The following is a 23,375-nucleotide window of genomic DNA, read 5'->3' on the forward strand; positions in this document are numbered from 1 at the left end:
GGTAAGGAGGGAAGCACCGTGCAGGCGACCCCCGCTGTCCCAAAGCGCACCCTGTGCAGCTAGCGGTGTTCCGCGACCAGCAGTAGAGCCCGGGGTGGCGGCAACCCGCACTTGTCCAGCACGTCCCCTCAAGCCACTCGGGCAGCAATGTGGATGTCAGCCATACCCTCCACTGCCGTCTCGCGCTCCGTCCCGGACCCGCTGCCCCCCGCCAGCGCACGCGTATCCAAGGCGCTCCGGGGCTGCGCACGGCTCCACTCCGGGGTCTCTGTGCTTCGTTGGAGGGCTGTCGGAGCGGCGAGGCGGGGGGGGGGGGGGAGGGGGGCCTTCTCACCCCACCCGGTCCTCCTGACAATGTCCGCTTGCCCCCCGCAGCACGCCGTCAACCAGGGTGTCCTCAGCTGTCGCCCCCCACTTGGTATCCTCTTCCACCCCTCCGAGGGGTGGGGGGGGGGCGGAAAGGCTTCTCCGCTCGTCTCACCAGCAATACCTCTGGCCCGGGGGTGGGGGGCCACGCCGCTCTCTCCGCCCGCGCCGGTCCTCAGAGCCCACTTCGCGCCTTTCGCCCATCAGTGGCCCACGGCCGTTAGTGAAACCACGGTCTCGCCTAAGAGGCGTCCCCAGCAGGCCGCTTCGCCTTCTCCAGCCGAGCAAATCGCCGGGGCGTCCGAAGCTCGTATCTTCCTCCGTGTAGCGTCCACAACGCTGTAACTCGGACAGCCAGCGCCGGACCTCACAGGCTTTCGCTGTTTGTATTCGCAGCTCTCCAGGTCACCAATTAAGGAAATTATGCAGGATAAATGTCGCCGGACTGCGGGAGCCTTACACTAAGGCTACCATTCGCTAGTGCGCCACCTAGTGTCCCCCTTCCATGAGACAAATTGTAATTCCGCCTTATGGATTGGCTCGAAGGGCGGTTTCATCAACTGTGTAAGAACTGTATTCAGTTGCCAAGGAACAACTGGTCTTTGAACAGGATGGAACATTCTGAAGAGCCCTCTGAGGAATTCCTTAATAACTCTCTGGGACCACAGAGAGGGCTGATCAGGCATTCTTGTGTACCTTGAAATCGCGGCTAGGTGTACTTTTATGGACATATGAGAGAGTCCAGATTTTGCAAATGTCAGTAGATATGGGAGAATCTGATCCGAAGAGACCCGAAATGGATGCAAGTTGTTAGATGCACACCACTGACAGAACCTTTTCCATTTCGCCGCATATGTTTTGTTTGTGGAGACTGCCCGGGATCGTGATAGAATGTCTCTACAGTCCTGAGGGATCTTTAACAGGCGGAATTCATGCTCGTGAGGTTCCATGCTGACAAGCTGAGCGATTTCAAATTTGGATGCAGTATCTGTCCGTTGTTCATGGTTATCAGATCCTGCACTAATGGGAACTGTATCCTGGGTATCATTGAGAGGCTGATCAATTCGGAGAACCACGCTTGTCTCGGCCACGCTGGTGCAACCAGAATCAGATGACACGTCTCTGATTTCATTTTCCTTAAGACTTTCAGTATGAGAGGAAAGGGGGGAAAGGCATACGCAAACATTCCTGTCCAGCACATCTGTAGCGCATTGCCCCACGATCCCTTCTGCGGAAACCTGCTTGCAAAGTTTTTGCATTTCGAATTGTGGCGGTCCGCGAATAAGTCTAGCCTTGGCGTGCCCCATACCTTGAAAACTCTAGAAAGGTGCTTCCGATGTAGTTCCCACTCGTGAGAGATTTCGGGAGATCTGCTCAGAATATCCGCTCTTGTGTTGTCCACTCCTGCAACATGTTGCACCTGCAGCGAGATGTTGTGAGCTAGAAGCCATTTCCAAATGTCTTGTGCTTCCTTTGACAGAAGTTTCGACCTTGTGCCCCCTTGTTTTAGCAGGTAAAACATAGACGTGGAGCTGTCCGTTTTCACCAGAACCGTAGATCCGCGAATTCTGGGTAGAAAAGCCTTGAGACCCAGGAACATGGCCCTCAGCTCTAGCAAGTTGATGTGGAGCTGCGTTTCGGCCTTTGACCAGTGGCCTTGAATTTCGAGCTCCTGGAGATGCGCTCCCCAACCCTGAAGAGAAGCATCCGTCATCATCACAAAATTGTAGACCGGTGATGCGAAAGTCAGTCATTCCACTAAATGATCCCTGATTTTCCACTGATCTGAGGAGTGATTACCATCCGATCCTCGAAGGATCCCTGCGACTGAAGCCATTGCTGTTCTAGCAGTTCTTGCATAGGCCTCATGCGGAACCTGCAATTTGGGAGTAGGGGAATACAAGAGGACATCATTCCCAACAATGACTTGTAGATTCTTACTGAAACTGACTTTTTTGTTTGCAATTGTGTTGACAACCGTATGATCTTTCGAATACGCTCCTCTGACGGGTAAGCCTTGGCCTCCTCCGTGCAGATTAGAGGACCCAGAAATTGAATGGACTGCGCTGGTCTGAGATGGGACTTCTCTGGGTTGACTCTGAGACCTAGCTGATCGAACAGCTCCATGCAAACGTGAAGGGAGCAGAGGGTGTTTCTGTACGAACTTCCTTTGATAAGCCAATCGTCCAGATACGGGAAAATCTGGTGACCTTGGAGTCGTAGGTGGGCCGCAATTGGCGCCATACACTTTGTAAAGACTCTCGGTGCCGACTTTAGTCCGAAAGGTAAGACCTTGAATTGGTAATGACGCCCCGCCACCATGAAGCGTAGAAATTTTTGGTGTTTTACGTGGATTGGGACGTGAAAATAAGCATCTAAGAGGTCCAGGGATGCCAAATAATCTCCTCTGCCAATTAGGAGAAGAATTTCCTGCAGGGATAACATTCGGAATGATTTCTTTTGAATGAATTTGTTGAGACCTCTGAGGTCCATTACCTGCCTCCATTTTGATGTGTCCTTCTTTTTTATGAGAAAGAAATGCGAGTAATAGCCTTTCCCGCGTTGAAGGTGCGGAACTTCTTCTATCGCCTCCTTTTGTAATAACGCTATCACTTCTGCCTTGAGGGCTGATAGATGTTCTTGCCTCCTGTGTATAGGAGGTTGAATTGGACGCTTGTCTACGAATTCCAGAGTATGGCCATGTTGTATTACATCTAAAACCCATCTGTCCGTTGTTATTGTCAGCCAAGCTGGGTAAAATTAAGTCAGGTAATGGGTGCTGCTTCTCGGACAAGTGTCGGATGTGTTGGAGAAGTCATTGTCTTCTATTGGACTGCTGCGACTTCCCTCTCGTAGATGACCTTCCTCTGGACTGTTGTTGATAGTTATTGGAAGATCGAAATTGTTGATTGCACGAGTACTGACGAGATCCCTGCTGCTGGTACGGCTGATATCTGTTCGATTGAAACGAGGATCGTTGTGTAAATTGTCCTCGGGATCCTCTCCTCCGAAAGGACTGAAACCTGCCCTGTTGCAGAGATCCCAGCGCCCGCGCTGTATCTGTGTCCGTTTTGATACTTTGGAGGGCCTCATCGACATGCTTTCCGAACAGGTTCTCTCCATCAAATGGCATGTCTACTATTTTGGCCTGTACCTCCGGTCTGAACGAGGTGGCCTTCAACCATCCTTGTCTGCGCAGGGCGACTGCACCTGCCATTTGTCGAAAAGCCACTGAGGACAAATCCATAGCGATGTCGATGGATTCAGATGCTGCCCTAGCCCCATCCTGTATAATAGCAACCGCTTCTTCTTTTTTATCGTCTGGAAGATGGGAGAGCAAGGGAGCTATATCGCACCACATCTGCCGGTTGAATCTGCTGATGAGGGCTAATGCATTAGAAGCCTTTATGGAAGACGCTGCCATCACTGCAAAGCGCTTCCCTGCGCCGTCCATTCGTCTTCAGTCTTTGTCCGGGGGAACCATTGTTGTTGAAACCGGATTTTTTGAGTTTCTTTGGGCGGCCTGCGTCACCACAGAGTCTGGTCGAGGATGACCAATCAAACAGGCCGGAGACGATTCCGGAGCTCTATATGTTTTGTCTATTCGCGGAACTGAAGCAGCCACTGAAGCCGGGTTCTTCATAATCTTCAAGCCTTCCTCCCAAATATGGTCGATTATTGGAATGGATCGCATAGACTTGCGTGACTCCTCTTTAAAGTCATAAAGAAAATATTCGGCATCCTGAACTGGAAAGGGAAGATCAAAGCGCTTTGATGCTTTCTCCATGATGTCATGGAATCCTCCTATATCTTGCAGCGGAGAGTTCGCAGGTGTTGGAGATGGCGACGGCGTAGTTGGGAGAATATATTGATCCCATTCATCGTCAACCTGCTTATCTTGAAGGAGTTCTCCTTCTTCCAGTTGATCGGCGTCACTGTCTTCTAAGTCATCTCTGATTGTCATAATCGGTGGAGATCAGATCTTCTGAGTGGAAGTTTTGGGAGAAGAGTGAGGTGGTCGTACCTGTGTCAGCTTCTCCACCGTCTGTGGCGCTTGAGAGTTTGCGTCCGGGAAACGCCGATAGTAATCGTTGATCATCAGGCGTAAGTCAGTCACCAAGGACATCGGCATGGAAATAGAGTCCTCTCTAGAAGTATGCTGAGGCTCTTCCTCTTCCTCGTAGGCATAAGACTCCTGAAAAGATTCATATCTCCGTGAATCTCTCGGAGGACGATCCTGAAATGAGAAGACTTCTTGAACTTCATGAAATTCTTCCTCATCTGTTTCCTGACTCTTAATGCGAAGTTGGGAAGGACTATAAGCCACTCCTGAAGACTCCTCATCATCGGACCGTAAGTCTAGTAAATTTGAAGGCGGAAGCGGAGAAATTTTTGTCCATGTTGTAAAATCCGTAGACTTAGTCTGCTTCGTCGACGGACGCCATAGCCTTCAATGTTATTTTCTTTACCTTAGGAGATTTAAAAGTTCCCGTCGACGGGACTGTTGTCGACGGAGATCTCGTCGACGGAGTAAGCTGTATTATCGTCGCCACCGTAGTTGTCGACGACGAAGTCTTCGTCGACGAAGGTAATGTGGCCGTCGACGGAATCGTCATCGGGCTTTTCTTCGACGACGAGGTTTTAGTCGCCGTCGATGCCGCTGTCGTCGTCGATATGGTGGTCGTCGACGGAGTCGTCGTCGATATGGTGGTCGTCGACGGAGTCGTCGTCGTCGACGATTTCAAAGCAATAATCGCCAGCGACGCCCTAATTTTCGTCGACGGGGCTGAGGAAACTTCTCTTGACTCTTTAGATTTTTTAAGAGGAGTATGAGGTAATGAAGACGCAGGGGTCCCTTTGTCTTTTGCTTTTTCAGCTCTGAAATATCTTCCGAAGTTGAAGATTTTCTCTTCTTTGAAGACTTAGAATCCTCCTCAGAGTCAGAATCTGAAGTGACCTTCTTTTTCTGAAGCCACAGCAGAAGACGTGCCTCCCTGTCACGTAGGGTCTTCGCAGAAAAGGTTCTGCAATGTTTACAGTCCTTAGGCACATGTTTTGGGTGCAAGCAATATAGGCAGTCCTTATGTGGGTCCTCAGAGAACAATCTAGGCTTTCCACAGGATCTGCAGGGCCTGAAAAGCCTCTTCTTAGAGCTTTCAGCCATATTGAACAAGAAAAGGTGAAGCACAATACCTTAAACCAGCCAGAAGAAGGTAATTTTAGATGAACCAGAGGTCAAAAGTTCACACGGGAACAAAACTGAGCAAGGCTCAGGGAGACTCCTCCTCACACGAAGGCGGTTGGAAATCTGAGGCAGGAAGGCTCTGCTGGGGAGTGTGAGGGCAGGGCTAGCAGCCGATTGGCTGAGTCTTGGACCACATAATGATGAGATTTGGTTACCAAATAAGATGATTCCCTATGGGATTTTGCTATGCAGTTTTTCTTATACTGCTGTGGTCATTCTGTTACCGTGAGACTCCCACCATGACGACGGGGAAGATACAAGCATGTGAATCTATGAAAGATTCAATACTGGAGAATATTATCCTGCATAAGAGACACACAATTGATGGACGGAATGCAGAACAAATCAAAACATTCACCCCCAGTTAAGAGATCTGGGTTAAATCCATCATTCTTTTGCTCACCATGCCACCCCTGTTTAGACCTGGCCATATGCAAATCAGTCTGACCCTGTGTCTAATGGGAACAAGTCCAGCCCGAACTGCCAAGCCAGGTCCTCCCTGGACCGGAAACAAGCATCCTAGGACCGGTTTCGGGGTTTCACCCCTCTTCAGCCAGGATAGATTAGCCTGAGCAGTGACCTAGTTCACTTCTTAAAGTGCAAAATTCGCAGCAGGGGGACTTAGACCTGCAGAAAGCAGATACAGTAGTGTACCGAGAAAAGTGCCATGTGTGCGGGTGACTTGAGGCCAAAGTCGAGGCAGCCAGAAAAGCATTAGTCGGACTGTTTTGTTAATCAATGCCTGTATACTCGGATTAGGCAAATATATTATTGTGCTATCCTTAAGAGGAAATAGCATGGTCTGTGTGAGCAAAATTGCATTGAGATCTATAATCAATAGAAACCAGGCGCTGGTTAAAATTCGTACTTAGTTAATACAGTAAAGTGCATGATATGCTTAGCGTGCAAATATTTGTCAGTGCTAAGGTTCATGGTAGATTAAGCGTGAATTAAATTAAAGATAGTGGCTGGCAGCTATTGCAATCTTGTGATTAGCAGCATGGTCTGGCCATTCTGCATCTTAATCGAGTGCTTAGCACCAGTCTGGTTCGAGCAGCCGGCAACAATGTGCAGGTGTACTGGGAAAAGTGATTAGTGCAAGAGCGGCTTAATGAAAGGGTGCAGGGCATCTGGGGTTGGCCAACTACGGGGCCTTGAACTATCTTCTTCATCATTTCAATTCAGCAAATATTTTAAAACCTGTTAGACGATAAAGCAGCAAAACAGATGCATTCCTAAGAGACCATTAAAAGGATACAAAGAACTAATTGTACAGAAGGCGGGGGTATCAGGGAGGCAGCTGAGCCCTACTAGCTAGTTTACAGGTTAATTGCTGCTGCCTCCGCGGCTTTGAGTCCCTGATCAGAGTTCACCAGTAGGGGCAGACTTGCAAGCAGGACCCTCAGCCACTCCTGGTTATTTGGTCCTTTCGAGGTGCAAGATGTGTGCAGATTGCAGCTCTGGAGATCTTGATAAGATGAGGGTGCAAGCATTGTCCTTTTCGATGAGGGTCACGGTGATAAGTTCTGCACTGCGTCTGGAACGATGTTATCTACTAGACCTTTTTCCCCGTTTATTGATGTAGGTTTCCGCGGCTGCAAAAAATGTTACCAGAGCGCAGCTCAGTTGAACGTCGTCGCTGAAAAAGCTTGCCAGCACCGCTTGCCTGCAGGACCGTATATGTCTCTTGTTGAATAGCGGTCTCAAGAAGGTCCGGTGCTCCTGTATTAGCTCCCGGCATATGGTGATGAGGTGCACTATGTTCTTTTTGCCGTCCCCACAGAGTCGGCAGATTGCTGGCTTCGGAGGGCATAGCCACGGCGGCAAGTGGTTTCGGAGGGCAGCAGCCCTGAATGGAATCTCAAGAACTTCTCTTTCATGTTTTTAGAGAAGCTGGTGTGGAGATATGCTTTGGGCGAGGGTTTGGTGTAGGACTGTACGGTGAGCCAGCCGTGTGCGCGCTCTGCCAGGGAGGCTCTGTCTTGCAAGAGGGATTCTTTCTAGACTATGTCATTTACTACTCTTTTAGCACATTGGTCAGTTTGCAAAATACAAATGCATTCGGTAAAAGTCAGAGTGAAAATTCCAACCCCTTTTACCAAAGGAATTCTTAGTAAATGTAGCCTAATACGCCCATCATCACAAAGAATTTCTGCATTTGGAAGTAAATAATGAAAATGATACTCAGGCAACATACATGTATATGCACTATGAAAGAAGACAAAGACATCATAGGTTAGATTAGATGCTCACCATACACATATGAGAAAGAGGTTAACATGAAGTTGCTGGAATGTATAGGACTGGCTTAGTAATGTCCATTACTAAAGTATTCCATGGGTACAGTGGCAGTAAAAATGACCTGGGATTAAAAAAAAGTCCACCATGATTCAAAGAATCCTGCTCTTACCCCGATATATGAATGGTCTACAGGAAGCAGGACAGAAAGTTACTGTCCTGGACCCGCTCAGTGTACATTAGAGCAAGGAGATGTGGAAAGACAGCCAAATAGTCTATTTTCAATAAAAACAAAGAAAGACTGTGTGCTGAACATCACACATAAAGCCTGTAATTTAAAAACCTGCTATAACAAAGGCCATTATGTTACCATCTGAAGGAGCCATCACCAAGAACATACGAACACTGGATAAGCATATAATAATTGGGATGCACCAAAACAATAAGTTAGGGTCATACTTGCAAGACTGAATCAGTGGCAAAGACCCAAAGTCCTAAATGTGCTGTGAAGTTAGCACAGAGCACCACTCCTTCTAAGTGCCCAGCAATGGGTAGAAGGCAAATCCCCTCATTTTAGACATTGGTAGCTTGAACTTGTCAAATATTTTACAAAAGGGGTGTAATATGTGGTAATGTAGTCTTTAGTTATGTATATTGCTTTAAGGAATCTTGGGTAGGAATGTTTATGTTGTAGTGTTCTTTTCCACTGAATGTTGATGTGGCATTATTTGAAGACCAGCTGTTGTGCTAGAAGCGGATGGTCGTGAGTCCTGTTGTTGAAATAAACTTCTTTCTGACTTTTTAATACTCTTCGTGGGAATTCCTTTTTAAGAGTATACTACAAATTTTGGCGACGATCTGGGATTGATTATGGACTCACCGACATTGGAAAATCAAGACCGCAAGTGAATGAAAGTGGACTTTATTTTTTTATTTTATTTTAATGATTTTTACTCTAATGAAACTTTCGAAGACCAGGATTTCCTACGCAATATATCTTGATTGATGTGGAGCCGTGTACGCTGTTAACCTACGCTGGCGGTGTATTCTGCCGAAAGTGAAGGATTTTACGAGAACATCAGCATCTTCTCTACGCGCATGTGAACCGGTTGATGACCGCGTTCCCATTTCAAGAAGGAAAGAGGAGTTTTCAATGATTAGAGTGAATTCGGATACATCGTGAGTTACACGTACCTCGAGTTCACCGTTGATAGCAGTTTCGGCCGCATTATTCGAGCGGCGGTGTGGGCATTGTTCATGCTGCCTTGGAAACGCGCTGCATGTTCCGAGGATTAGCGCCGTCATTTGAGAAGTGTTCGTGACGTGTGAGAATCACACGCAAGGTCACGCAACGTGACCCAACGTGCCTCCATTTTGGATTGGTATCCTAGCAACAGCAAAAAGCTTCGTTTTTAACGCGTTTACGCGTTTGGTTGCCTGCATATTGTTTAATTTGCTTCATTTGCTGGAAATTCTTTAAACAAACATTGGCAAAGTTACAGTAATACATTGAAACTTTAGAATTGGTTGATTTATTGATTTATTAGCCATTTTAACATTTTAGAAGCAGCATGGCTTCCAGTAATAGCAATAATGTTATGCAGCCACCCCCGTTTTTAGAAGTACCTGGCAAGCCCATCAAACCTTGGCACAAATGGTTCAGAATTTTTGAAAATTATCTCGAGGCAATAGATGCCATCAAATATCCTGCAGCACGTAAAAAAGCATTGCTGTTTAACCATTTGGGCAACGCTGGTCAGGAAGTTTTTGATAATTTACCCATATTTCCTGCACCTTCACGAGATGATACTTGGGATATATACAAAGAGGCCTTAGCACGTATGGGCAGACAATATGTGGATGAACCGTCGGTTATGGTTGAGAGACATAACTTTTTCAAAAGGAAACAGTCCTGTGAGGAATCTATTGAAGACTATCTTGCTGTGTTGCGTGTTTTTGCAGCTAAATGCGGTTTTGGGAATTATTTAGATACTGCTCTTCGTGATCAGTTGGTTTTTAACTGTTTCAACAAGAAAATTCAGGAACGCATTTTGACGTGCAAGGATCCGTCTTTAGATGAAGTAATGGACATTGCCAGAAGTATTGAACGTTCAGTGGTCTCTTCAAAAATTTTATCAGAATCTACGACTACCACGAATACTTCTACTTCTAATGTGAATGCTGTAGAGATGCCTTCTGATATTAATGAAACAAATGTACATTTAGTCTCCCATAAGAATGTTGTAAAGAAAAGCTATGATAAGAAGGTTGGTGGGGCCTGTTATAGATGTGGTTCTAAGTTTCATTTGGGTAATTCTCCTAATTGTCCGGCTCAAGGCAGGCGATGTAACAACTGCAAAAGAGTAGGACATTTTTATAACGTGTGCCATGCTAGCAGAACAAAGGTTAAAGTCAGTCAACTTGAAGTGGAGAATGATATTTTGGCTGATGCGGTTAGCAATGTATCTATAGCATCAGTCGAAATCAATGCATTAGGGAATACGGAGAAACGTTGCAAGGGTCCTTTGTGTGATGTGAAGATAGGAGCTATCAACTTAGATGTCATGGCTGACTCTGGGTCTCCTATAACAATTCTTGCAGAAAAAACTTTTCATAAATTTTGGTCAAGAAAGTTGTTAAAGGCTACTACTATTAATCCAAAAGCATTCGGTGAATACGACATTATCATGAAAGGTTATTTTGATGATAGCATCTTATTTAAAGGAAGGAGTATTTACACAAAAATTTATGTGGCTGTCAATGGTCGCGATATTTTAGGATGGCAAGATCAGGCTCTGTTAGGGATTATTTTAAAACCAGGACATGATGAACCGGTCACTATTGGCGAAATGCCGGTTCTTGCAGTTCAGAACACTATCTTGGATAATTTTGCACAGAAAATGTTAGAGAAGTTTCCTGATGTATTTTCAAATAAGGTTGGTTTAATCAAAAATTTTGAACACACTATTAAGTTGAAAAGTAGCGCTATTCCTGTGATACAGAAAGTTAGACCTGTACCTCTTTCAGCTAGAGAAGATCTTAGGAAATTGTTAGAAGAGATGTGTTCTCAAGGTATTATTAAGCAGGTTGAGTCCTCTGAATGGATTTCGGCTGCGGTGGTTGCACGAAAGAGCTCTGGCGATATACGTTTGTGTGCGGATTTAAGAGTACTTAATCGGAACATCTTGGTGGATTGTCATCCCCTTCCTAGAATACATGAAATGTTGGCCAGAATAGGTGGAAGTAAGTTCTTTTCTACCATTGACTTACGCTCTGCGTATCATCAGATACCTTTAGCTGAAAGTTCTCAACATCTTACAACGTTTGTAACACCTTTTGGTGTATACATGTACAAGCGGATGCCGTTTGGATTGGCGTCCGCAGCTAGTGTATTTCAACGGTTAATGGATGAAATCTTTGGGAATCTGGAGGGTATACAAACTTTCCAGGATGATATTTTAGTGCATACTGAAAGTTTGGAACAACATGTTACGTTGTTGGAGAGTGTTTTGAGAAAGTTAAATTTGCATGGGATGACAGTGAATATTAATAAATGTAAATTTTTAACACAGGAAGTTAATTATTTAGGACACAACATTTCGGCGGAAGGTATAAAACCTAAGATATCCTTATTGAAAGGTATCAATGATGCTAGTGTTCCTAAGGATAAAGATGCACTTAGGTCTTTTTTGGGATTAAGTGAATATTACGCGAGGTTTGTTCAGGGATATGCTGTCATTGTACAACCTTTGAGAGATCTTTTAAAGAAGAATGCGAAATATATTTGGTCTGATGAATGTCAACAGGTTTTTGAATCTGTAAAAAAATTGATTATTTCAGCTCCTGCAATTAAGCCATTCACACAGGGAGCCAAGTGCATGATTACGGTAGATGCAAGCGCTAAAGGTTTGGGAGCGGTTCTTAGCCAAATGTTAGGTGGTAGAGAGTGCACAATCGCTTTTGCTTCACGTACATTAAATGGTGCCGAAAAGAACTATAGCACTATTGAGCGAGAAGCACTAGCATGCTCTTGGGCTTCAGAGAAATTTAAAATGTACATTTGGGGAACAAAATTTGAGTTACACACGGCTCACAAACCTTTAATTTACATGCTGGGTGATAGTTGTTCTAATAAGGCTTCTTCAAGATTAATAAGGATTTTATCTAGATTACAGGAGTTCAATTTTGACATTAAGTACATTCCTGGTGGGAGAAATGTAAGGGCTGATTGTTTGTCGAGGTTGCCTGTAACAGAAGATGATGACAGTGGAAAAGAGGAAGGGGAAGATGTGGAGTATGTCTTTACTGTTAATGATATTAATGTACAACTTAAGATATCTGAAAAGGATTGGTTTGAGTGTTGTGGAAAGGATGACTGCATGGTTCAGGTAAATAAGTGTCTTGTTGACGGGTGGCCATGTGATAGGGGCATGTCCACAGATTTGAGGTGTTTTGCTCAGGTGGCATCTGAATTGTCATTGGTTAATGATATCTTGCTAAGACAAGATTTGTTTGTTCCTCCTGTTGGTCTCAGGTCCAAGATCATTTCATTAGCTCATGAGGGACATTTAGGGATAACGGCTACGGTAAAGAAGATCAGACAAATCTATTGGTGGCCTGGAATTGATGGACAGGTGAAGAGATTTGTAGAAACGTGCGCAGAGTGCTTATGTTCAGACAAACACTGGAAAACTTCGACAGCACCTTTGTGTCCAGTTATATGGCCTAACAACGCATGGGAAAAAATTGGATTGGATTTTACAGGTCCATTTAATGTTTTAGGTGGTGATAAAAGATATTTGATTGTAGCTATCGATTATTATTCAAAGTGGTTGTATTTTTCTTTAGTGCGTTGTGCAGATTCTTCTTCAGTGATTATATTTCTGAAACAGTTATTCGGCATTGAAGGTAGAGTTAAAGAAGTGGTTACTGACAATGGGTCTCATTTTGTTTGAGGAATTTACTAATTTTCTCAGTAAACATGATGTGAAACATGTTAGAGTACCTGTGTATAGTCCGGCTTCTAATGGACTAGTGGAAAGGGCGAACAGACTAATTAAAGAAGGTGTGCAAACAGCAGTAGCTAATAAATTGGATGTGGCGGATTATCTACATTTTAAGGTTTGGAATTATAATATCACTCCACAAAGCACTACTGGTGTTGCTCCTTTTGTTCTGTTAAGAGGACGGAAACCCATTTCTGCGATTAGCCCAACTTGGTTGTTAGACAAAGCTGATCGCTATCACAATATTGACTTACGTATAGTAAGGGAACATGTTAAAGAAAAACAGAATAGTTATAAAATGAATTATGATAGCAGAATGCATGTGAAAGAAGGGACATTGAATGTTGGAGATTGGGTTTTAATTAAAAAACCAAAGAAGGTCGGCAAAGGATATTCCAAATTCTCTGAACCTGTAAAAGTTGTGAAAATCAATAAGACGGTTGTCTTGTTACAGGACAGGGGATGGTGGAATAGTAATGCTTTGGTGAAAGTGACAAAGGAACAAGCAAAAATCATTTTACAAAGAACTGATTTTTCTAAAAAAGGGGAAAGACAAGATTGGTTTGATTTGGATGCTTTAACGTACATTAATAGGAGTTGTGATAACTTTGACAGAGGTGATATTCAAAACAATGCGGAAAGTGTTATACCATCATCTAGTACAAATCTTGGGGGGGGTGGAGACAATTCAATCAGAAGCAGTTCAAGAGTTAGATCTGCTCCCATTCACTCTAGAGACTATGTGTACTATTGATCAAGTGTTTGTATTTTATTTTATTAAGGAAAGGGGGGTGTGTAATATGTGGTAATGTAGTCTTTAGTTATGTATATTGCTTTAAGGAATCTTGGGTAGGAATGTTTATGTTGTAGTGTTCTTTTCCACTGAATGTTGATGTGGCATTATTTGAAGACCAGCTGTTGTGCTAGAAGCGGATGGTCGTGAGTCCTGTTGTTGAAATAAACTTCTTTCTGACTTTTTAATACTCTTCGTGGGAATTCCTTTTTAAGAGTATACTACAAGGGGCAAACTGCTCCTCAAAACATGAATGTGACTTTTGATTTTATACTAATGGCTGTAGAATATATCAATTGCTATACCCAAAAAGTACACAGCAATTGCTCTGTATGATTTGCTTCTTTACATTCACTTTATACAGTGTTTCTATGATATTTTTTGATGCCTTACTTGCTCAAAGAAACCGTATACAGTATGTAGGTTTATGATGCTCACCACTGTAAGACACATTTAACATTATCAATCATGGTCACAAGACCTTGGCCCAGACCTCTGAATATGTGCCGGCAGAAAGCGTCGCTCAAGCAGGAGTATCTTCTGTGCGACTGTAAGATCAATAGACCTAACAGCCGTCAAAATACATTTGCATTGGCAAGAAAATTTTCTTAAATGAACAGGGGGCAATTTATTGTAGCAATCAGCTGGGTTACTACATGAAAGAAGGAACTCCTAGATAGAAATTCAACCCAGCAAATTTTTTAAGATCATGCACACTGCAGTTGAACCAGAGGCATCTTAACATTTGAGCATTCTTGGGAATCTGTCCGCCTAGTACTGTACCTCTGCAAGGAGGGTTAGTGAGGTTCATGGCCTGCTAAGAGGGTATAGCTCTCTGTCCCTCAGAGCTCTATAAAATATTTCACCATGACATGTTTCTGCTCTGGGCACAAATGATATTTCTACAAAAATGTTCTTCTCCTTCCAGACCAATAATAAGATATTTGTATCCTCCTGTCTCCCCAGACTTCCACTTTCCTTAGAGGAGGAATTGCCTGTATACTTTGGATATGTGGAGCCAATTCAAATTCTACTTTTACAGGACATGTTTCAGATCTTCACTGCTACAGTGGTCACCATGCAGGTCATTTTGAATCTAAAGCTAGCCTTTGCAGATGGTGATGTTCTGGGACATCTGCAGGTTACTACTGTCAATGGGTAGCTATGTGGGCTATATTCATTACTTGTGGTACGTTTTATCTCTTTGGTCAATAAAGGATCAGAAACTTTCTTATTTAAACATGGTTGGCTGATGAGATTTCTCCCCCTTCCCTTCCAATGGCTGCAGTATGAACATCTAACAGGACAGAAGGCAAACGGGATAGAATTAAAACAAAGATATTGCCAAGGTACTTTGGTGTTCCTAGACTAGTTAGCATTGCCCATCATCGTACCCTTGTTTATGTCACTAGATGGCTGATACAGACAAGTGATAAGAGGAGAAAGCCTTAAAATTAAGAATACTGAACCCATCAAAATGTTTGTTGCTAAGGATCCTTCAGAAGCCAATGGGAAACAGGTAAACTTAAATACAATCTTGCCTACAACTTCAGCCTTCAGAGAATCCCAATGACAGACAGAATATGAGCAAACTAATTACACAACTCCATAAACCTTGGACAAACATTGACTACATGATCAATAAAGCAGATTAAAAACTGAAAAAGGACTGCCTCAAATAAATTAGTGCTCTTGTCCTCTACTCTTCAGTTTTCAATGAGGTCATGGCAGGCACGTGGAAGCCACAAGGGTATACAGATAACAGAGACATACAAAATGAAGGCAGGCATTAAAAAATATTTGTATTCAATTCACTTACTTCGTGCATTCGCCTTGCAACCTCGAGTGCTTTTTGTTTTGCAGTTTCCACTGCATATTCATAAGGTAACGCAAAGCTAGTTTTATCTAGGGTTTCTTTAAACCAGGAGGGGACGACCTCAAACCGGAGACCCTATAAATGAAAACAAAAAAAACCCAATTACAATTCTGAAACAACAAATGGAAATGGCGGTACAGATGACATTTGATAACTATTATTTTGGATTGGATGTCAAGAAGCAGTTTATCTTTGAGAATGTTCTGCAGGAGTATGATCTGCTTCAGCAAACAGCACATAGTTGTAAATCCAACTTTAACTGTACATGAAAACTAATGCCTGAACATTTCAGACCATCAACATAGTGACTGTTGGAACTTAATACAGATTTAACAATCTACACCATGCCTTGCGATTCTGGGTCCATAGGTGCCAGCCCCATAGAGTAAGGGGCAGGAATATACCTTGTTGGGCACTGCTTACCCAAGCATCTTGCAGTCAAAGGAAGAGAGAAAGGACTAAGGTTCTTTTCGCTTTGATGAATTCATCGCAAATGGAGAGAGGGGAATCCTCTCAGGTGTTGGCTGTGTTTTATTCTAAGAAACAGAAAATTGCTCCAGACTCTCTAATCCTAGTGATCCTTCGAGACTTACACTGGAAACATAGAGAAGAAGCTGGCGTGAACTGATGAGGCGCTCTCTGCAATATACAAAGCAGAGTCGACCCCACATGGGTTCTCACACAAGGTGATAACTTTGGAATTGACAGGGACAAACTGGAAGAGGGTTGGCTCATCCCACCCCCTGCCAACTAACACAGAAGTTCACAACAATGCTGACATCAACCTCATGGAATTAAAAAGGGAAACACAGCCAGAAGTAAATAAACAGCTGTTTGGAACCCCAACACACTTCGAGTAGCACTGCATATTTTCACAAGTGTGGATGGGGCAGTATTGTTCTTAGAATAATGGAGAGCCATGGCTGATTGCAAGAAAAACGTTGTTGTGCTTTTACCTGTTCTCCATTGGTGGCTGCGATGAGTATTGCTGCATATTTGGCTAGGACACGTGAATGTAGGTTCCAGGATAGCGGTGTTCCACTCCACTCTCTCATCTGCCGTCTCTTTTTTTTCAGTACTATTGCAATTGTGGGATTGTATTAATGTTTGTAGCTGGCATTCTAGACATGGCCATTATTTCCTTTTTTTGGGGGCTATTTCACCTTCTTATTGCAAGGCCTATTAAAGCATTCCTGGAAATTAATTTGGCCTACGCTGGAGGTGTCATTGTGAGGCAGGTATTGCTGAACATAACGATACTACAATGAGCACAAGGTCTCAAGAGTGGGTTCTATGAAGACCGAGTCTGGTAAACACATGCTCCCTTCCGAATGCAATGACTGAAATAGTGCAGCTTAACCAAGAGGAACTGTAATTGTTCTGGCAGTATGCAGTAGATCCACAAGCACAACATAAAGGAAATTTGGTGCAGCACTATCCCTGGTGATGTATTGCAGCTAGAAGCCCATAGCCAGCTGATGAGACACTAAAGTGTATGCCAGAAGATGAAGAATAGCAGCAATTCACTGGCCATGGTGCCAATGTGGGAATAACTTGCATTAGGAAGCAGATTCAGGGCCCAAAGTGGCAAGAGTTGGCTCATGGTGGGATCCACCAAGTGATGTTTGGCATCTGAGCCTCGGAGGGTGGAGAGTAGTGGAGAGGTCCAAGCTTTGATGCGTCACTCCAATAATGTAGCAAGACATCTGAACATAAAGGAAGCCAGATGTCCTCGAGTCGTTGAAATAGGAAACAGAATACAGCGGGGGCGGGAGGGGGGGAAATGAGAACAGCATGCTACAGCAAGAAAACCATTGCCAGAAATGAAACCTCTTCATTGGAGAATTGGCAACCCATTACCAATATATTTAGAGCATAAAAATGTGCAGAAGCACTTGATTTGTAAACTGATACCTAGGTCAGTAAGCATATGCAAAAAAAAATCATGGTAAGGAACAATTCCAGGCTAGAAGTAGATAACTAAAAGATAAGAGCAGGAGAGAGATTCTTGTAAGCTAAGTCTGAATAGCAAAGGCTACGGGGCTGCAGATTTAATAGGAATGATCTAAAATAACTACCTGGACTCGGAGATCAGTGGAGCTGCTATGTGGACTCCTCTGACCACATGAAAAGAATTAGGTACTTTGACGTGTGGGTGTGGCCATTTGTAAGGCCAAACAGCAGTATATTGCCCACATTCTGTGACTGCGGGGTTTCTGAGAAAATGAGGCGCTGAAATGAGGAACTGATGTCCACAGCCCATGCAGATACCTCTTGGAAGATAAAGCGGACAAGCTCCAAGAAGTGTCTTGCACTTAGCATCACTGAAGAGAAGTATAAAGAAATTTCGACTGTCGCCACAAACAAGATAGCCAAGATGAGTGGGTTGGCACTGCAAGGCCCCTGAGTGTAGCAAAGAGTCTTAGAGCAATATTCTGTAGAAAAGCTTGGGACCTAACAACAGTGAACAGCATTGTGGACAAAGATAAAATATACACCAGGGTGACATTTGGTGGAGAAGAGTCTTTAACCTGGAAGCAAGGAAGTCCACTTTGTGACCCTGGTTGCCTTAATTCACCTGCAGGTCGAAGTTGATGTGTACGGGCAAAAGCCTCTTTGTACTCTCAAACCAATGTGCATGGCCCCATGCACCCCTCTGCATAGCCCAGGTATATCATTGCAAGTGGAATCCCCAATTTAATCTGAGAAGTAAGATGATCCCCCTCAGTAAAGAGTACTAGGGCAGCTTACTTGGGGAAATTATTGGGGTGTTTGACTCCATAGGCACAGATATGAAGGAGGATCTGCAGGAGAAAACACATTAGATGATAGAAAGGAATAAAAACTGATTTTGACAAGACTTGTGTTGTTGGAGGAGCAGAATGTTGAGCTACAAGAGAAACACCAGGCAAGATGCAAACATATTTGTATAAGGGAATGCCTAAAGATGCAGAGAGAAAAGATGTCAAGGTGGACACATGGCCAACGTGCTTGAGACTGTGTAAGCATATGATAGTATTTATATAGTGCAAACCAAGCTGGAGATTAGCAGTGCACTGTACATTTTAAAGGGGGGAGGTTTAGAAACAATTCAAGATTGGGTATATCAAGAGGAGGTAACACCATACAATGCATTTCACACATGTTTAGGCAGTGAGATTGGTTGATTTGCCCGGTATTGCGCAATGGTAAATTAAGTGCCAAGGCCAGGATTCAAACCTTGGTACCAGGTATCGAAGTTGGCAGTTCTAGCCATTAGACCACACCTTCTCACTATATGTGACTGACCTGATTTGCCATCCAGCCAACTAGATTCCACACACACAGGGTGACCCCAATGGGTCCTTTCTGATCGGTTCCTCCAGACATTCGGAAAAGTGGTCACTTTTTTCATATCAAAGAGCCAATGATGGGAAATATGTGACTAGAGACGAAGGAGATCATGTGCAGCTTTTTCAACCGTCATGCTTCATAAACAAAAATCTTTGGCAGGTGACTGAATTCCAGAGGAGAGAATACGATCCTGTACTGATGGGATCATCTATTTTACACAGTTGTTCACACGGAGAGAGAAGAAATATGCGGTGAAATCATGACAGGAAGCTTCTAAATCTGATGGATTGACAAGAGTCAGACAATGGCATCATTCAATGGAAGAAATGGAACAAGAGACCAGAGACTCCTTGCTGTCTGATCTGCTGGTCAATTTAACTACCCTCTCACCCTGTCCACTCCCTCCAAGTTGTAATTTCTTGTCTTTCCTCCTCTCCTCCCTTCAATTCACCCCTTTTCTCACCATTTCCCATCACCCAGTCTTGTTCTCCCCCTGCAAGATTTCTTATCTTCCCTCTTTTTTTTTTTTTTTTACTCCTTTCCCTCGCCTTTCGTCCTCATAAACTCATCAACTTGTTTTAAACCTTGTTGTACTTTGGTTTCATTGTATAGTTTATGCTAATAAAGTTATTTGTAAAACCCTGTGTTTAACTGTAAAGAGCATATATACCTTCAGTAACCATGTGCTATAAAAGGTTATGAAATAAATGACTGGTGCTGGACGGGGCTGAGTGGCCATGAGGCACGCAAAGTAATTGCTAAAACTGTAACTTTGAAGGTAAAAAGCCTAAATGCTCCTTTGACTAAACTGAGAATACAATACAATACATACACTGCTCAAGGAAACTCGGGCCACACATTCTCTGCAATAATGCAATTACTTAGAAAGGGTTCAGGGCATCTCGACCAGTAAATCTTCAGCACTATTTTGCCCACCAAACTGGACTAGTGGTTATCCGATAATCCACACGTTTGCCTAATGAGATGTGTGGTGCTGGGGCAGACAATATAACTCAAGTGGTTCAATATTCAGCAAAGAGGCTGACAATAGCCTCAATGTTGTGCCCAACACAGGAAAAGAAGCATTCTGGAAGATCAATAGAATATAGATATTGCCTATTTTAAATGAGGACCCCATTATCAAAGGAGATTTAAATCTGGTGATAGATAGATCGCACACAAAGCAGGACAGATTGAACAGATATGATGATAAATGCAACGAAGGAATGGCTGGAACAAATGGGCCTAATAGACATCCAGATAACTTTACACAAAGGAGATATGAAGAACTCGTTACTCTATGGTACATAAGACCAATGCTGGGCTACACTTCCTCTTCAACAACAAACCCCAAAGAGACAGAGTGGTAGCAAGAGGAACAGGAAACATCACCCTCTTAGTACATAGCCTGGTTCGCATGACCCTGAAACTTGCTAAGCAATGTTGTCTCTCACGGGCGTGGAGATGGAATGAAAGATTAAAAAATGATGAAATAATAGAGAAGACATTTAAAAGGGCATTAGAGCTTATGGCTTGCTTTACACATAGACTGCTGCAGGAAACTGAATTGTAAAACATAAAATGTTGTTAATGAAAATAATTATTTAAGGGACAAATAGACATACGTGTAAATGGGTATGAAATATTTCTAATTTATAACTACATAATTCAAACTTGAAGTGATAGGGTTTGTAACTTTTTAAAGCCTGTAGGCATTTAATTGAAATGAAAGAAACTATAAATGAAATAAACAGGTGAGTTGCCATTTTTTAAACCAATTAAAGGATCATGGAAATGTAATAAAAAAGGAAAATATTATAAAAATTCACTCAGTTGGGACCCTGCTAATTGGAGCTTGGAGGCATACTATGAAAATTGTGTCCCTCTAATATTAGGAATAGTCAGAAGAACATTGCAAAATATTGCTCACCTGGATATTCATTGAAGGGATAATGTTATGGTTATAGATGCTTTACACACAACAATTTTAAAGTTTATATTCAATGTAGTTTATCCTTTATCAAATGACTAGATAATTGTAGATCTACACAAACTCTTCCAATAAAAAATTCAAAATGCTGTCGAATTCTGGAAGTGCATTTCTTTCTAGATTCAACTACTATTTTTTTTAATTATTTTTAATAAGTACAAGCAGTTTAAAAATCCGTGAAAGAGGAAAATCGATTTGGCACCACTGTATCAAAATGGTGACATGATAGTGGTGATAACATGTTTACATCTAATATTGGAGAGCGCACTAAGATAGCAACTTTTGAAATGCTAATTTTACCGATCACATATATTCATATACAACACATTGTTTTTGTACAGTATCATAATGACATTTAAAATACAATAAAAATAGTCTAATTTTAAACTCAATCATGATGTGATTACAATCACTTTTGCTCCAGGAAAAAGTAAGGAAAGCGATTAAATTTAAATATCAGAGCAGTTGAAAATTTCATAGCGATGACGGTATTAAGCAGGGTTCTAAAAAGGTAGATCTTTAAATTTAGAACGCCTGAGGTCAACGTAGGTCTATCTAGCTTTATATAATATCAATTCACAAAAGACAAGAATTTTATATTAAATTTCATTACTGCAGCTTGTAAAACATTATTGAATTATAAACTGTTTAAATAACAATGCAGTTATAGCTTTGTTTTTGAAAATCACTAGAACATGTTAAAAGTCATGTTTAGAGCTTTGAATAACAGACATGCAAGGCTCGACTGCATGCATACTAAAATGAATTTTCTTCCATGTGGACAGTATAAGAGGAGGCGTTTGTAGCCATTTAAAATCACATTATCAATGTCAAATCATAAGCTTGGTACCACATTGATGGCACTTTAGTTCCTAAAAATCATTTTATTTTTATAGAATAGATATATCTACACCCTAACATCTGTTACCTACTGACAGCAAGAGAAAAAGTGAGAGTTTCATTTGTTCCCATCCTATTTATGAGAACTATATTCTGGACAGAAAGAGTGGGGGAATAGAGTTAAATGATCTGAGAAAACCAAAATGATCAAGTCTTTTCTAGCAACCGGGAGATTAATTGCACAAGCACATAGAGACAGAGATGTTTGTGGCTATTACGTTTATTAGAATGAATTGCATAAAGCAGACAAGAGAAAAGCTGAAGTAAAGAGCTCAGATTTCTAAATCTCTTTTTTAGGTGTTTAATAATTTCTTCCAGCTAGACTAACGTTTGGGTCTCTCCAACTGCTTATTATATGAATTAACAATGTTAGATACTAGAAGGAAATTGGCATTAGGTAATTAATGTTTTGACTCATTTTAAAAGTGTGCAGATTCGATCTTGCTGTTCTTTCCCCCCCCCCCCCCTCCCCATTCCCAGGTTTGTGACTCCTCCAATGTGTATTATTTTTTGCCATTAAAGAATTCACAGGTTAAAGGCCCACTAGCAACATGCCACTCTTGTAATAAACACAGGTCGGCTGTCAGTCTCATAGCCTGATCATGACAGCAAAGCCGACACTCACACATACATAGATTATAAATCCAAAAATTAATAGAGAGCATCGTCCAACTGAGTTTTTCATTCTCTTAAGCGTTTGTTTTTTTCATGACTTTAAGTTGCAGATTTATTAGTCAAAATTAGAGGTTTAGCCTCCAATTTACAAAACATATAAAGTTCAGTTATCTCTGGACAGCGGGAAGGACATTCATGTGCCATCAGAAGAGTGGGACAGCAGACAAGAGAAGAGGAGGCACGTTGTGGATGAGACTCTCGCAGGGGAGAAAGGACTAGCCAAAATAACCGCCGCTCTGGATGTATGTGATTCCCCTTGGATCGGAGCGGGCTTGGTTCCCCCCACACCGCCCGCGGCAGCGCTGGGAGCTGGAGTTTGATGCTTCCTGAGGAACTCTCGCCCTCTGCAGCCTTGGGGATTACCGGCAGCAGACTCACCGGTGTGTCCTCCGTGGATCCCTTCGTGCAGAGTGTGACGGTTTCCACCCCTGGCAGCTGCTTATATTTCACTGGTTGTGAACATTCATTTGGAGCAATGGTGCAAGTATCCCCAAAAGGTATGGCTTCTGCAGCATTTCTGCAACCCACTGAACAAGAAGCCCTCTGTGATTGGTGAAACAAGAGTACACTTGTCTGATTATTGACTGAACAGATTGGGATACAGCCTGAGTAAGCGTCTTTTGTAGAACGTCGTTAGCTGGTGTTTTACTTTTCAAGTTTTCTAAGAAATACACGGGTGTCTTCGGGCAGATATGGTGTTCGCAGTAGCTTCTACCAAGTGTGCTCTGGGGAGGAATTCCGTGGTATTTTGACATTTCCCTAATTGAAGGAACTTTGGTGGAGTCTTCGAGCCCGTGTGCTCCATTCGTGGCTTTGCTGTGCTGTTCTGATTAGCAGGAGCGGGACTGCGAGGCCCAGAGGTGCTTGCGCCAGGACATCGCGCGCACCTGGTGCCTCTTCCCGCCCCCTTCCTCCTCCTACTTAGCCCAGCTCCCTTGCGCGTAAGCGGGACG

At 43.0% G+C, this 23,375-nt stretch overlaps 1 protein-coding gene across 1 annotated transcript in view; it reads right to left on the bottom strand.

Moving 5' to 3' along the window:
* The window catches only part of ASMTL (acetylserotonin O-methyltransferase like), a 296,820-nt gene that overhangs the window by 222,481 nt on the left and 50,964 nt on the right, over positions 1-23,375 (bottom strand). The window contains exon 3 of the mRNA XM_085622689.1: positions 15,468-15,599. Coding sequence (XP_085478815.1) covers positions 15,468-15,599 — 132 coding nt within the window. The remainder of the gene's footprint in view (positions 1-15,467; positions 15,600-23,375) is intronic.

The sequence above is a fragment of the Triturus cristatus genome, chromosome 8 (genome assembly GCF_964204655.1).
Source record: "Triturus cristatus chromosome 8, aTriCri1.1, whole genome shotgun sequence".
Classification (NCBI taxonomy): domain Eukaryota; kingdom Metazoa; phylum Chordata; class Amphibia; order Caudata; family Salamandridae; genus Triturus; species Triturus cristatus.